This window comes from Rhinopithecus roxellana, chromosome 3, assembly GCF_007565055.1.
Source record: "Rhinopithecus roxellana isolate Shanxi Qingling chromosome 3, ASM756505v1, whole genome shotgun sequence".
Taxonomy (NCBI): domain Eukaryota; kingdom Metazoa; phylum Chordata; class Mammalia; order Primates; family Cercopithecidae; genus Rhinopithecus; species Rhinopithecus roxellana.
Genome location: NC_044551.1, coordinates 67,420,073 through 67,435,941, shown reverse-complemented (window position 1 = coordinate 67,435,941; position 15,869 = coordinate 67,420,073). Strand labels below are relative to the sequence as shown.

The 15,869-nt window shown below is 41.0% G+C and overlaps 1 protein-coding gene across 2 annotated transcripts in view; it reads right to left on the bottom strand.

Annotated features, from left to right (window-relative positions):
• The window catches only part of RAI14 (retinoic acid induced 14), a 177,297-nt gene that overhangs the window by 32,635 nt on the left and 128,793 nt on the right, over positions 1-15,869 (bottom strand). For both annotated transcript variants that reach the window (XM_010384097.2, XM_010384099.2), the window contains exon 4: positions 5,955-6,043. In XM_010384097.2, coding sequence (XP_010382399.1) covers positions 5,955-6,043 — 89 coding nt within the window. The remainder of the gene's footprint in view (positions 1-5,954; positions 6,044-15,869) is intronic.

Below are 15,869 nucleotides of genomic sequence, written 5' to 3'. Positions count from 1 at the left end.
GAGGTGGGAGAATCACTTGAACCTAGGAGGCGGAAGTTGCAGTGAGCTGAGATGGCGCCACTGCACTCTAGCCTGAGCGACTCATTTTTTTTTTAAAGATACTGAAATATTCTCATGGCCAAGTTATGCTGATCATTATATATGGTTGGCCTTTTGACCTCTCCATACATGAGTTAATAGCAAATAAATTACCATAAATCATGAATTTATTGGGTATAATTTACAATTATATTTGAAAACACCACATACTCTGAAGTGCCTGAGTTTTAAGGCACACTATCTTTTGTGCCTTCACACAGTGTCAAATTTGAGTGGAATTAAAGGGTGTCATAGAAGAGAAGGCCACCCAAAAATCAAAACCAAAGCTAAACCAGCAACTGGAGATGCGAGGGATAGGTAAGAGCTCTCCAGTTTTCTTCCTTCTAAGGATTCATATTTTCATATCTGACCTTCTCACTCTCCTAAATCTCGTTTCTTTTATGAGAAAAGAAGTTTTATTAGGAAAGTCAAGTGTGCAAAAGGATCAGAGAACACTCAAGATATGTGAGTGGAACAGAAACTGCAAATCATCCTTTAATCTCTGTTTCTACCTCCTTCTACAGCAAAACCTTGCATTTTTAATTGTATTTATTTATTTATTTGAGATGGAGTCTCGCTCTGTTGCCCAGGCTGGAGTGCAGTGGCATGATCTCAGCTCACTGCAACCTACGCCTCCTGGGTCCAGGCGATTCTCCTGCCTCAGCCTCCCAAGTAGCTGGAAGTACACATGCCCGCCACCACCCCCAGCTAATTTTAGCAGAGACAGGGTTTCACCATGTTGGTCAGGCTGGTCTTGAACTCCTACCTCAGATGATCCTCCTGTCTAGACCTCCCAAAGTGCTAGGATTACAGGTGTGAGCCACCACACCCAGCCAAAACCTTGCATTTTTAACTGGAAAAATGGCTGCCCAGAAGTCCCCAGCTCCCCATAAAGCCAGACATGGTTATGGACCACATTCTGTGCATCAGATCTGGGTGGAAATGTGCAGGTGCAGTGTGTGGGCCATACTTGCCTTTCCCTTTCTGCTGATGGGACACAGGTTCTGGGAAGTCATCCTGGACCACTGGGACCCAGTAACACCGTGGATGGCAGAGCAACAAGGTGAAGGGGCCCAGGCAGAGCTGCCATACCAGTGTGGGACTCTCCTGAGTGGGATACAATGCTATCTTGTTTAAGCCCCTCTTATTTAGAAACTCTATCACATAGTATCTGATGTATATGCTTGTAAATAAAGGGAGTCTGAAAGCTAGTGCCTGTGGTAATGCTTCTATTTAATTCTGTCTCATACTCCAGGGTGCTAAATGCAAACTTAAAAAAAAAAAAAAAGACTAGGAGTCAATTTTACTATTTGCCTAGGAGAAGTGTTTTCTAAAGAAACAGATATAATTGCCTATTCTTACTGCAATGAAGAACAAGAGCAACAAGCAATGAAAAATGCCAGACAAATAATGTGAGTCTAGTTCAGAGATGGTCCAGTGAACCTGAGAGCTGATTTTCCCATCTGGTCACTATATGCCTATGGGCTAGTTGGCAAACTAGTAATTAAGGAATGGGAGGAGGCCGTGCGTGGTGACTCACACCTGAAATCCTAGAACTTTGGGAGGCCGAGGTGGGCAGATCACTTAAGGTTAAGAGTTTGAGATCAGCTTGGCCAACACGTGAAACCCCGTCTCTACTAAAAATACAAAAAATTAGGTGTGGTGGCACACACCTGTAATCCCAGCTACCTGGGAGGCTGAGGCAGGAGAATCACTTGAACCTGGAAGGCAGAGGTTGCAGTGAGCCGAGCTTAAGCCATTGCACTCCAGTCTGGGCAACAGAGCAAGACTCCATCTCAAAAAAAAAAATAAAACAAAACAAAAAAGGGAATTTGGGGAAAACCCCAAAATCAAAAACCTAAATCATGTTCTGGAGTCTTTCCTTAGGATTTTCTTTTTTGATTTGTACGTGTGGTCACTGAAAACCTTTTAAAAAAAAAAAAAGATGTAAAACCTTTCAAAAGCCCAATGTATACAAGATAATAAAGATGATCTGGCTGGAGTAGCAATAATCATGATAATATAGTAGGGAAATGCAGTGAGCACTTATGTTAGCCTGACGCTGCCAAGATGCCCACACCAACCATCTCACTTAAGCCTCAAACCTCCAAGGCTATCTAAAATGACACGACTGTCGATGTTGCACCAGAACCACATCCAAGGCCTTATCTTCTGACAGCGTTTTGCTCTTAAAATTGCTTGTAAAGCATCCATAAAAATCCTCAGATTTCCAAGCATTTCAGGTAGAAAAACAGCTTTTAAAAATGCTAACAGATTCTTGCTTCTATAACTTAAATTCAGTCAAAAGTTTAAAAAGTAGGAAATTATATCAGTTTGACCATCCTGAAGACATTAATCACGGATAAAAAGAATAAAAAGAGCCAGTGTAATAGATTTGAAAGATAGTTTTGTGTGTGTGTGTGTGTGTTTTGTTTTTTTCAAAAATTCTACAGGGCAGGATTTATAGTAACAGATCTTTGTACCAGTTCTCACTGGGTCTTGAGATTGAAGGTGACTGCATCTCAGTAATAAAGTGGCAAAACTTAAGGTAGGTTCAGTGAAAAGACAGTACCTGTAAAAGTTAAGCCATTTAATTCATCCCTTAACCACCACAACACATGTTTAGGACTAGTGATGACCACTAAGCACTGTTACTAATGCAACCTCATCCTTCCCTTGTATTCAGATATGCTTTCTTGAGAGGGAGCAGTGAGCAGGTGGGTATTACAGCCAACAGGTAAGACACAGGCATGGGCAATAAAAGCCATTACAATTTAACCTGTTTATTGGGACAGAAAAAAAATGAGAAGTGTTTTTCTAGATGCACTTTTTTCCATGCAGTGTTCTTCTTCTTTTGTTCCTGTGTTCTCTTTGCATGCTTTCAAGAAATCATGGGAAGAAGCTGGTACCTCATTCAGAGCAAAGTAAAACAATGAAGCCCAAGGAGCGAAGTGCTGGCACCATGGCTAAAAATGTCAGGGGAGAAGGAAGTGACGGAAGCTCTGAGACATCTTCAACCCATGGAATGTTTGGACAATGTCCTGCGACCCCAAAGTGCTGTGGATTCCACCAATTTCAACTGGTTCCCACTGGCCAATCCCGGGAAATATCCAGGCTGTGTCTGCAGCACTCCATCCAGTGTTGCTTCTTAGAGAGTGGTTCCATCTTAGTCTGCAGGAAGTGGGCACTGCCCTGGGGCATCCAGGTCTTCCTGCCCAGCACTGTACCAGCCTCTCAGGAACTGGTTAGGGCTCTGGTGATAAATACGACCTTTACCCACAGGGTGTTATGAGGCCACAAAGAACTATGCTTCTTAAGAGCCTTTAATGTGGGAAATGAAACTTGTGGGATATTTATTAAATTAAAATGCAGGATATAGAATTTATTGTATAATATGATCTCAGGCATGTAAAAATGTATTGGGAAAATCTGGAAGGAAATACAACAAAATAGAAATTTTTTTTTTTTTTCTTTCTGATAGGAGTAGGAACTTGAGTTATCTTCTTTATAGTTTACTATATTTCTTAACTTTTCTACAATGAGCATGTATTAAAAATAACTTATTCTGGCTGGGCATGGTGGCTCATGCCTATAATCCCAGCACGTTGGGAGGCCGAGGTGGGTGGATCACCTGAGGTCAGGAGTTCAGGACCAGCCTGGCCAAGATGGTGAAACCCCATCTCTACTAAAAACACAAAAATTAGCCAGGCATGGTGGTAGGCGCCTGTAATCCCAGCTACTCAGGAGGCTGAGGCAGGAGAGTCATTGGAACCTGGGATGCAGAAGTTGCAGGGAGCAGAGATCGTGCCAGTGTACTCCAACTTTGGCAACAGAGCCAGACTCCATCTCAAAACAAAACACACACACACACACACACACACACACACACACACACCAAAACAAAACAAAACAAAAAACATTTTTCCCTACAATAAAAAGAGGTGAGGGAAGATTTTGGTTATGCTGAAAATTACTACAGTCCTGTCTAATCTATTTCTTAACATCAAGTACAATGAAACAAAACTATGTGACAACACCAGTTTATTCATTCTGAGCTAATGCTTTCAGATTATGGGTTTCTTAGAGGGAAACTTCCCCTACTTAAGAGGACATACGTCTCATTAGGGGTATTTTAGCAAATCATACTGTACCATGTGGTTTTATGGCATAACTTTAAGAGCAATGACAATGAACTTTAAAAACAAACACAATAATTGAGTCTTGAGATTAAAGATGACTTTAATTGGAACAACATAAATTAGTATTTCCCTCAAGGCAGTCACTTAAGGAAACCACTTATCCCCCTATATTGGTGTTGCCATTTCTTAAAATATTTTTGGAACTTTCTGTGGAACTGCTCAGAAAAATCATTCTGTTATTTCAATCACTCCCTATTTTTGACCAAAAACGGTTTTACCAGTTTGACACATTATTTACCTGACTTGACATCAAATTTTTTTAGGGCTCTTAGATTTGCCCTAAAAAAAAAAAACCCTATTCTCAAAGGATCAAGATTCCCAACCACTGAGATTCTTTTTTTTAAGTCCTCACACAATGAAAACAATTCTAAACCTGTTCCCAACCATATTTTGAGTAATAATAGCATTCCTGCAATACCTGGCTGATCCCCCAAGATGACTAGTCTGAAGAGGCCAATTTTGGCAGTGGGAGAAAAGAGAGAGATCCATTACAGATTCATGAAAACCCTTGATACAGGCAATGGAGTTAGGCTGATTTTGTATCCCAGTAAACACTAATAAAAACCTATTAGAAGCCAGAAATTCTCGAGTACAATAGAAAAATGAAAAGCCATCAGCGGTTACTTTGGTCCTTTGGGGTGGCCAGCAGGGGCAGAATCTCAGGCTGGACACCCCAGGGGTTCCTTCTTATAGGACGATAAGACTGCTACCTTTTGTCTCCATTTGCCTTGTTCATCATTTGTCAACACTGGCTTCACATTAGAATCACCCAGGGAGCTTTAAAAAAAAATACCAGTTGACTGGCAACATCCAGACAATGGAATCTGAATCTCAGAGGGTAAAGTGTAGGTATATATATTTGTGCGTGTGTGTGTGTGTGTGTGTGTGTGTGTGTGTACTGTTTATTCTTCTCTTTTCCCTTCCTTCAAGTTCCCAGGTGAACTGGATGCCCTGAAGTACAGAAAGGGGTGAGAATCGTGGGCAGCTGGTCAGATGAAGATCAAGGCTTCCATCTACAGAGCCTATCTCAGTTGATGAAATGAGCTCCTGAGTAACTCACTCATCACCTCACACTACGATTCATAAAAACAAAAATTAGGGACTATTCCTTGGTCTGTACATATAATCTTAGAAAATAATATAAAAGATGAGGATAAGAAGCATACAGTCTCTTGTTGACTAACCACATGAAAGATGAAAACACAGAAGTAGGCTACATAACGAAACCATGTCAGAGTCTAGTTATTGGAGGTGATTCTCTTTTCTTCTTTTGGACTCTAAATTTTATCTGTAGACTCTAATTTTTTCTTTCTTTTTTTTTTTTTTTGGAGAGAGTCTTGTTCTGTTGCCCAGGCTGGAGTGCAGTGGCACAATCTCGGCTCACTGAAACCTCAGCTTCCAGGATTCCAGCGATTCTCGTGCCTCAGCCTCCTGAGTAGCCAGAATTACAGGCTACATATTTTTGTATTTTTAGTAGAGATGGGGTTTCACCATGTTGGCCAATTTGGCCTCAAACTCCTAGCCTCAAGTGATCCACCCACCTCAGCCTCCCAGACTGCTGTAACTACAGGGTGAGTTACCACACCTGGCCTTAAATTTTCCATAATGAATATGTATCACCTTTTGATACTTAATCTAGTGCTGGCCTGCTGACTTAAGAGATTAAAAACCACATACCGGTAGTATCTTGGGCTGTCACATCCACACCATGTGTAACCATGACCCTGAGGCATTCCACGTGTCCTTTTGCAGCAGCAAGATGGAAACTGGAAAGAAGTAAACACAATCTCCTTGAGATTTCTACTCTTTAATGTTCATCTCCAACCAATTTTTCCCCCCGCCATTTCATGTACAATTTCTCTTCCTTGAGCTCCACAAACACCCACTGACTACGCATTATTATCAATCTCATTTTGAAGAGGAGGAAACAGAGGCTCAGGATGGTCTGAGAATTTTCTCATTGACAGCTGTAGTTAAGTGATGGAGCAGGAGTTTGATCTTCCAGCCCCAAAGACCAGGCTTGAAAAAAGTAAGATTCAGCCATATATTTATCTCTTGATGAAACAAATCAGAAAGTCCCAACTAGATTGAATTTCTAAGTAATATCTTTATCAATGTTTTCCTATTGTCTAGTGTTTTCACCACAGCTATTTCACCATTTTAAAGTGATATGCTCTAAAAAGAAAATCTTATCTAAGTCAAAGAGTGGCCAAGGTTCTTGGACAACTCAATGCCCACTGTTGTGCTGTATCTGAGTAACAATAGTTGCATGCAATATTTGATAAGTGTCTAATGTGGGCCAAGCATCTGACTACACACTTTTAAGGCATTGTTTTTCATTCCTATGACAGCTCTTTAAAGGCGAGTTCTATTACTTTCTTCATTCGATGGCAGGTGTCTACACTCTAGTACAAACAGCATTAGAGAAAGCCCACCATTAAGACTCCAGAACTCAATGAAACTTGGGAGCACGAACCACGATCAGCATGTTTAGACTGGGCATTAGAGGAAGGGATAATATCCAAATGCCAAATCAATCATCCCTGCATATCCTGGGATGAAGGGCACTTTTGCATGCAGAAAGAAGCAAAGCACAATTCCACTGGGTGGTCAGGCCCAGAGGCCAAGATGGCTGCAAAATTTGGGCAAGTTTCCCTTCTCTCAGTTTCCATCCTTTAGAGAGGTTAATGAGCCTTCTAGTTCTTCTCCTGCCTCAGTCCTCTTTTAGAGATGTGACCTCAGGATACCTCTTATGAAGTCTCTTAGTGTCTGCACCTCTGAATTAATGTCCAGATAATATTTTCTCACTGGGTAGGATCTGTCATTGAAATCCAGGATAACATTCAACCGGAAAGTCCAATAGCTGATATTTAAACCCAAGTTGGTCTGATTCCAGACTTCTTCTCTTAATAACTTGGCTGAGTGAGGGGGACATATCAACAAATAGGAATACTTCAGTACTCATTGCAAATCAGCCATAACATAATGATCTGTGTGTTTTGGAAAGTCATTTTAACCTCTCTGTGCCTAAATTTCCTCCATTGTAAAGGCTGGGGATCAAGTCAAATAATTTCTAATGGTTCCTTTGGCTCTAATGTTTAATTATTTTAGCTTACCTGGCTCTACTCACTGGAGCTACTTCTGTATTTGTGCAGCAATCTATGTGTAATATCTATTTACAGTCACAATTTATTTTATAAGTGATTTCACATTACAGTAAAACTTTTCATGCAATAATTTGGGAATGTAGTGACTTTTCATTTTTTAATATTGTTTGAGATGGAGTCTCATTCTGTTGCCTAGGCTGGAGTGCAGTGGCACAATCTTGGCTCACTGCAAACTCCGCCTCCCAGGTTCAAGTGATTCTCCTCCCTCAGCCTCCCAAACAGCTGGGATTACGGGCGTGTGCTACCACACCAAGTTGATTTTTGTATTTTTAGTAGAGATGGGGTTTCACCATGTTAGCCAGGCTGGTCTCAAACTCCTGACCTCAGGTGATCCACCCACCTCAGTCTCCCAAAGTGCTGGGATTACAGGCATGAGCCACCATGCCTGGCCATAGTGACTTGTTTAAATGGAATTCCTGATTCAATATAGCTTAACCAAACTATATTGGGAGTGCAATAAATTACTCCACTTCTCAACACTGTTGGGATAGCTTCATTTTACAATAAGTTCACCTTTAAGCAGTAAGGTTATTATTAACCTTGGTGGAAGGTTTCTAAAAGTTTCCCAGCCTTAATAACAGTGCATGTAACATAATTAATTGCTCTTGGGAATATGGAGTCTCTTCAATTATTGAATTGTATGTTTAGGGATACTAATTGAAATGCCCCTGGATTACTAAGCCCTAAAATTGATTAATGTTTGGCTTCTTAATCTCTTTGTGTTTGTTTGTAAGCTGTTCACTATGCCATCTCCTAAAAACTAAATCAAAAGTATCTAAATAAGAGAGTAGCCATATCCCATTCTAAAGATAAACATACCAGGAAGTGTCTACTGCACAGGTACATATACACACACCCCAATCAATCATATTTATCTATATTTAACTTTTGATTGAAATATAACATGTAAAGAAAGCTACACATATAATTGTATCGCTTGCTAAATTTTCACTAATGAAATATTTTTCCTTCATTCGAATCAAGAAACAATGTGGTCAGAGACCCCAAAACCCTCCTGCTAGCACCCCAGAAGTTCTCCATGTGCCCCTTTTAGTTACTAACCCCTTCCCCATGTGATATTTTTATTTTTTTCTACTCTGAGGCTTCTTAGATTACCTCTGCATTACATAGTCTATTTATGGGTGGTTAGAACTGCAGACCATCTGCCAGTGAAACATTATTGTAGGCTACTCCTGTACATTGGTAAATGCAGACTGGTGAACGTGATATGATATTCTACAAATGATCTGGGAAATGCAGAGTTTCAGGATCATCACTTGGAAGGCCCCCAATCAACACAAGGCAGAAGTGAGGTGTCAGGAAGCTGCGCTCAATTCCCATTCCCAGAACAGAATTTTCTTAGACATAGCTTTTTAAAAGAAAATCCCTGATATCAACCTGAATTGACGTATTTCATGGCTGAAACACATTTTATTGAGGGATCCAGTTAGTTAAAGCTTCATTACATATGCTTTCATACGTTGTGTATGATAGTGAGAGATTTTATTTTGTCCTGCCTCTCCCATTGAGAGTTTAGATCAGTAAGTGACTTTTTTTCTCTATTCTGGGGACTTTCCAACCATTATCCTGCAGAATGCTTGTGTCCTGCTGAGAAAATAGAATGACAGAATTTTCTAAATTCATTATTTTCTCTTCATGTATTTTACCTAAAGCTGCATCACTTAACTGCTTTTATAGATAAAACGGACAAAGTACAAACAAATATAAATAACTAGAAACAGCTCATTCTGTAAGGATAGTCTTGGCTTTGATTTTACACTGCATGCATCTAATACCATATTTTTTGCTAGTAAAACCATTGCTAGTTCATGGAATTCAGTTAAACATTATTTCAAGGTGTTTCTGCAAGAAAACTCTAACATCCAGGTGTTTGCTGTGTTCTGATGTCACACAAAAGCTTCTGCTCTGCTTTCTAAAACACACAGGCATAGGAATGATCTTGAAAAGCAGGAAAGTGAAAAACTGATCATTTTAGCTAGAAGTGTATGATCCATTTACCCAGACAAGGAGGTCCACTGTGTGTCATCATTCCTCTCAGTGAGTATACACTTCTGGGAAATGGAAGCAAAGCCAGGAAACAGTCTGTGAGTCTGCTCTTGGGGAGATAGTCACTAATGCTGTGTGCTCTCTCTGCCCCTCCAGGTCTGCCCTCTGCCCAGAGGCAGTCCCCTAATGAACTGTATCCAATGGGCTGCCCTGTGTTTTGGCTCCTGGCTGGGCTTGCCCAGTGAGAATGACAATAGGGTTCAGGGCATCATCTCCTCCCCTCCTTCCCTGGCCACACCTCGACAGTGGCAGCCTTCCTCTGTGAAGGCCACAGCTCTGCCAGGCTGGCTCTCCCAAAGCCACAGCTGCAGCTCTCCCTCCTTGCCCCTTCATGTCAAGAGTAGAAATAGATTCTCACTGTTGCTAGAATCCTGGGCAGCATTCCCAACCTTACTGGTTTCCCTTAACCTGGCCACATATTTGTAAATAGTTCCTTTCTTAAGCTCTCATCAATTATCCTATTTGATGCTACCTATTCCTGCTAGAACTCTGAATTACAGCAGGGTTGGGTATTTTGTGTGTGATGATCCACAGGATGAACTGTTAAGTTCTAGTGGATATTATCTGATTAAACATTTCTAAGAGCCAATTCAGGCTATCCTTTTTAAGTTTTAATTGCCACATATAGTTTGTTTGCTTATTTAATATATGGGCATTGTGGCTAAAATGTAATGAGAGAGTATACCATGTAACTTTTTAATTATATGGCATATAATAAGTGACTTCAAAAAAGTTTTCGAATGTGGTCTTAGGCCAAAGTAGAGACCTGTTTAAAGGGTTCAAGAATATACCTCTCCACGGGTAAGAAAAACAAATGACTTTAGTAAAAGCCAGCACACAGTCTGGAACGTCCCACTACTCAAAAAAGAAATACTAAAATTCAAACTTTTTATGGTAAACTTGGTTTTGAGAGAATAACCAAACCCCAAACAATACATATGGGCACCAACACACATGGATACAAACAACTGCTACAAAAACAAAATTAAAAAGCCATCAAAATTCACATACTTCTTACCAGCTCAACCATCCATGTAATTTGTAAAATGTAATTAAGACTCTCAGAAAATACAAAAATGTATCAGTTCCTGAACCCTCCCATCATGCTAAGGTTTCATTCATTCTACTTGATGCAGACTCTAACGGAATTACTTAATTTTATCAGAGTCACTGACATATTACTCATTGAAGTACATGCTAGAATTGTGGTCTACAATTGGGAAAGTCTCAATAAGTTCTGTGGGCATATCCTGTGTAATAACGAGGGTTCTTCAGTAATGAGTTAGAAGTAAAATAAAATTTACTAAATATTCTATACTATATACTACGTATATATACACACACACCCCTATACACACTATACATGTTATATATATAATACCTTGTACCATATTCTACTATTAAAAATGTACAGGCTAGGTTTAGAAAAAAATGCAAAATAAGAAAGAATAACTACCAAGAAAGTCATTTTGATCTCTATTGCTTGCTCTAACTCCTTAAAATATCTTACTTTTTATATAATACAGTAATGAATCATTGCCATAATTTTAGTCAGAAAATCATTTTACTACTTAACTTGGAATGTAGCATCTATAACCTGAAAGAGTTTGCTCAATGAGTTATCACATAAAAGAAAACCAAAATGGTCAGCTTTGTCTTGGTTGTATGAAAGGTGTGCAAATGCAGAAGAAATAGGCACAAATCAGACAACGAAATGACTGTTGGCAATTCCCTACCAACCCATCTCCTGTACATTATGAAAGCACTTATATATTCAATCTGGGTATCTTACACTTGAACAACCAACTGAAAGAGCAGCCTCACTTAGTTTATTCCCCTCAGAGAGAAAGGAAGCTCCTAGAAATAGGACCCTTGCCTCCTTTTTGTCTCATTCGCCAACCCTATGCCTAGAAGCAGTTATTAATCAGGAGTGGAATAAACACCAATGTACAGAAGAACAGGGTGGGAAAACCACACTACTAACTTCTTTTCTGTATCTAATTTGGATATCAAATCATCTTAACGTTTTAACTTCAGGGACTCTGGTTCTTATTCCTAATGTCTGTGATTTTGAAAAATTAAAGCTTCTAACCTTATAGCTTTATCAAAGCTTAGAAGAGGGACAAAAACATCTAGTCAGATGATAAAGTATAACAAGAAGCAGGATATTAGGGAGGTAGTGCTGGTAACCTTAAGGACTCAGACTATCTGGGTTTGAATCTATGCTTCCTTACTTATTAGGCTGTATCTCCATTTCCACGTCAGTAAAATGGGTTATGAGGAATACAGGAATTACGTACAAAAGCACTTTGTAAAGTGTGAAGTGGGAAATAAACACTCAAAACATGCCTCCAATTATTTTTTTTTTTTTTTTTTTTTTTTTGAGACGGAGTCTGGCTCTGTCGCCCAGGCTGGAGTGCAGTGGCCGGATCTCAGCTCACTACAAGCTCCGCCTCCCAGGTTCATGCCATTCTCCTGCCTCAGCCTCCCAAGTAGCTGGGACTACAGGCGCCCGCCTCGTCACCCGGCTAGTTTTTTGTATTCTTTAGTAGAGACGGGGTTTCACCGTATTAGCCAGGGTGGTCTCGATCTCCTGGCCTTGTGATCCGCCCGTCTCGGCCTCCCAAAGTGCTAGGATTACAGGCTTGAGCCACCGCGCCCGGCCTACCTCCAATTATTGTATCCTCACCAACACAAAGCATGGCACAGAGTCTGTGACATGTTGCTTGATAAAAGGAATTATTTCAATGTTCACAAAGGACACAGTAGCAAAAGTTAAATCAGAACCACCACTGCTTAAAAAATGAAGAGAGGGGAAAGGAGGGGCAAAAGCTATGTGTGTTTCCATTGAATGGAAACTTGGGAACAAAGTCGTAGACAAGTAGCAAACCACAATAAACCATCCAAGACAAGCCTTGTCTAACGCCCACACTTGAGAAGCTGACGTTCTGGCACCTCTCACAGAAGTGATCATCCCCAAAGCAGGGTTTGGCAGCAGCAAGTCATTAACATTTAGCCTCGGAATGTGAACCAGAAGCACAGCAAACTTTGAATAAGATACTCAAGTGGAAAGTTAGGTTCTTTTGGGTAGAAAAACATGACCAGCTAGTGGAGGAACCTGATATGTAGATGACGGTGAGTAGATTTCCCTTCTCATGTATGCGGTGACTGATAAATGTCAGCATCCTCACAGGCTGGGGTGCTCTGTCTAGATGGCAGGCAGTCATCTATGGGGTCATCTCAGGCTTAGGAAGCAGATGGTGCCCAAAGCCAGCACATGACTCATTAAGAGCATGACTGGTGCCCTCTGATGGCCTGTGTCCTGGATAGCTGGCAACTCTCTCTAAATAAAGAGAACTCACAGATTAGGATGGTGTAGGGGGCGAGGGCAATAAGTTGATAAAACTTACCTGTCCTCTTTAAACATAGTGTTTTTTGTTTTTGTTTCTGTTTTGAGATGGAGTCTTGCTCTGTCGCCCAGGCTAGAGTGCAGTGACTCAGTCTTGGCTCACTGAACTTCCACTTCCCCAGTTCAAGTGATTCTTGTGCCTAAGCCTCCCTAGCAGCCGGGATTACAGGTGTGCACCACCATGCCTGACTAATTTTTGTGTTTTGGCAGAGATGGGGGTTTCACCATTTTGGCCAGGCTGGTCTTGAACTCGTGACCTCAAGTGATCCACCTGCCTCAGCCTCCCAAAGTGCTGGGATTACAGGCGTGAGCCACCATGCCCAGCCAAACATGGTATTCTTAACAATGTTAATTCTAAGGCATTGGAATTAACTCAAGCATCATATCATTTTGATATTTCTATAGTATATTTTTACAAGTACTGCTACTTCTATAGCGAAAAGTATTCATTCATATATTTACTATAACATCAGGCTATCTATGTGTGAGACATGGTTCTAAGGAAACAATAATGAATAAAACAAAGTTCCTGCCTTTATGGAGCTTGACTTTTAGCAGGAAGACTAAAGAGAACCAATGGTTTCAACTGGGGGTGCTTTTGCACCCCTGTCCTTGGAATATTTGGCAGTGTCTGGAGACATTTTTTATTATGGACTAGGGAAGAGGGAGAGAAGGGAGATTCTATTGGCATCTAATCTGCAGAGGCCAGAGATGCTGCTGACCATCTCTACAATGTACAAGACAGGTCCCCACAACTACAAATCATCTATCCAGACCAAAATATCAGTAGTGGGCTGAGTGTGGTGGCTCACACCTGCAATTCTAGCACTTTGGGAGGCGGAAGGGGGCAGATTGCTTGAGCCCAGGAGTTCAAGACCAGCCTGAACAACATGGCCAAATCCTGTCTTTACAAAAAAAAAAAATTTAAAAATTAGCCAGGTGTGGTAGCACATGCTTGTAGTCCCAACTACTCGGGAGGCTAAGGCGGGAGGATAGCTTGAGCCTGGGAGGTAGAAGCTATAGTAAGCTGTGATCACGCCACCACTGCACTCTAGCCTGGGTGACAGTGAGACCCAGTCTAGAAAAAAAAAAAATCAGTAGTACCTAGGTTAAGAAACTCTGTAATAAACCATTAAAGGCAATGTATATACTAAAAACATAATTCTATAAAAACAAATTAAACAAAGACCAAAAAACAAAATAAAAAGAGAATTTAATCTTTACATTGAGTTATAATCCACATACCATAAAAATCACCATTTTTAAAATGCACAATTAAGTTGCTTTTAGTATATTCACAAAGCTGGCAACCAACGTCATTATCTAATTCTAGAACATTTGCATCATCTCCTCCCCCAAAAAAATCCCTTTATCCATTAGCAGTCACTCCCCATTTCCCTACTTTCCCAACTCCCAGGAAACCACAAATCTACTTGCAGTTTCTATGGATTTGCCTATTCTGGACATTTCCTTTTAAAGATGGGATTGTGTAATACATGGTCCTTTGTGTCTGGTTTCTCTCATTTAGCATGTTTTCAAAGTTTATCCATGTTGCAGTATGCATTAGTACTTCATTCCTTCCTTAATAATATTTCATTGTATGGATATGCCACATTTTGTTTATCTATTCATTATCTGTTGGACATTTCAGTTGTTTTTACTGGGGATTATTATCACTGCCCCAACATTCACGTACGAGTGGTTGTGTATACACATTTTTCAATACTAATGGGTGCATACTGAGGAGTGGAATTGCTGAGTCATATGGCCGTTGGGAACAGGCCCCAAAATTTGGCCATAAACTGGCTCCAAAACTGGCCATAAACAAAATCTCTGCAGCACCGTGACATGTTCATGATGGCCATGACGCCCATGCTGAAGGTTGTGGGTTTACCAGAATGAGGGCAAGGAACACCAGGCCCACCAGGGTGGAAAACTGCTTAAAGACGTTCCTGAACAAATGGCATGAGCAATATGTGTCTTAAGGACATGCTCCTGCTGCAGATAACTAGCCAGACCCATCCCTTTATTTCAGCCCATCCCTTTACTTCCCATAAGGAATACTTGTAGCAAATCCTGTGACTGGCTTGCTGTCAATAAACATGTGGGTAAATCTTTGTTTGAGGCTCTCAGCTCTGAAGGCTGTGAGACCCTTGATTTCCCACTCTACACTCTGTATTTCTGTGTGTGTGTCTTTGATTCCTCTAGTACTGCTGGGTTATGGTCTCCACGACTGAGCTGGTCTCTGCAAGTGGTGCCCAACGTGGAGGCTCAAATCCAGGTTGAAGGGTCACTGTGGCGACAGTTGGAAAACGTGGAGCTAAGCTGGAGGACACCCGAGTACTCTTTTAAGCAATCCCTGTAGTGAGTAAGAAGGGGAGCTTGGAAGCATCAGGGTAACAATTGGACAAGTGTGGGCTCTGGTTCGTTCCACCTTGGAACCTTTTCACATTAATGATGAGGAGGAAGGAGAGTATAATGAAGTAACAGAAAAGGTTTGTTTGCCAGCTAAAGCTAAAGTGGCAGAGGAGGAAGAGGTTCATCCCTACCCTTCTGCACCCCCTCCTTATTCTGAAGAAAAAGAGTGGCCTGACCCTCCAGATCTTTCATTTCCAGAGGACACTGGGCAAAAAGTAGTTGCCCCAGTGACTGTTTGAGCAGCGCCTCGAGTGAACGCTCTCAGTTCTACTCAGGCAGGAATTCAGCAAGCTAGATGAGAGGGTGGTTTAGAGGCCTGGCAGTTTCCTGTTAGGATACACCCCCCAGATCAACAGGGAAATATTATAGCTACATTTGAGCCATTTCCTTTTAAATTTGGAAAACGCCATGAGGGGCCCATCCCAGGCCCCATTCCAAACCGGGGTATTTCCGGTTCAGGCCATTCCCTCACCCCTGTACAATGTCTATCCCTCACCACAGCCAGTAAGTGCCACAGTAGATTTATGCTGC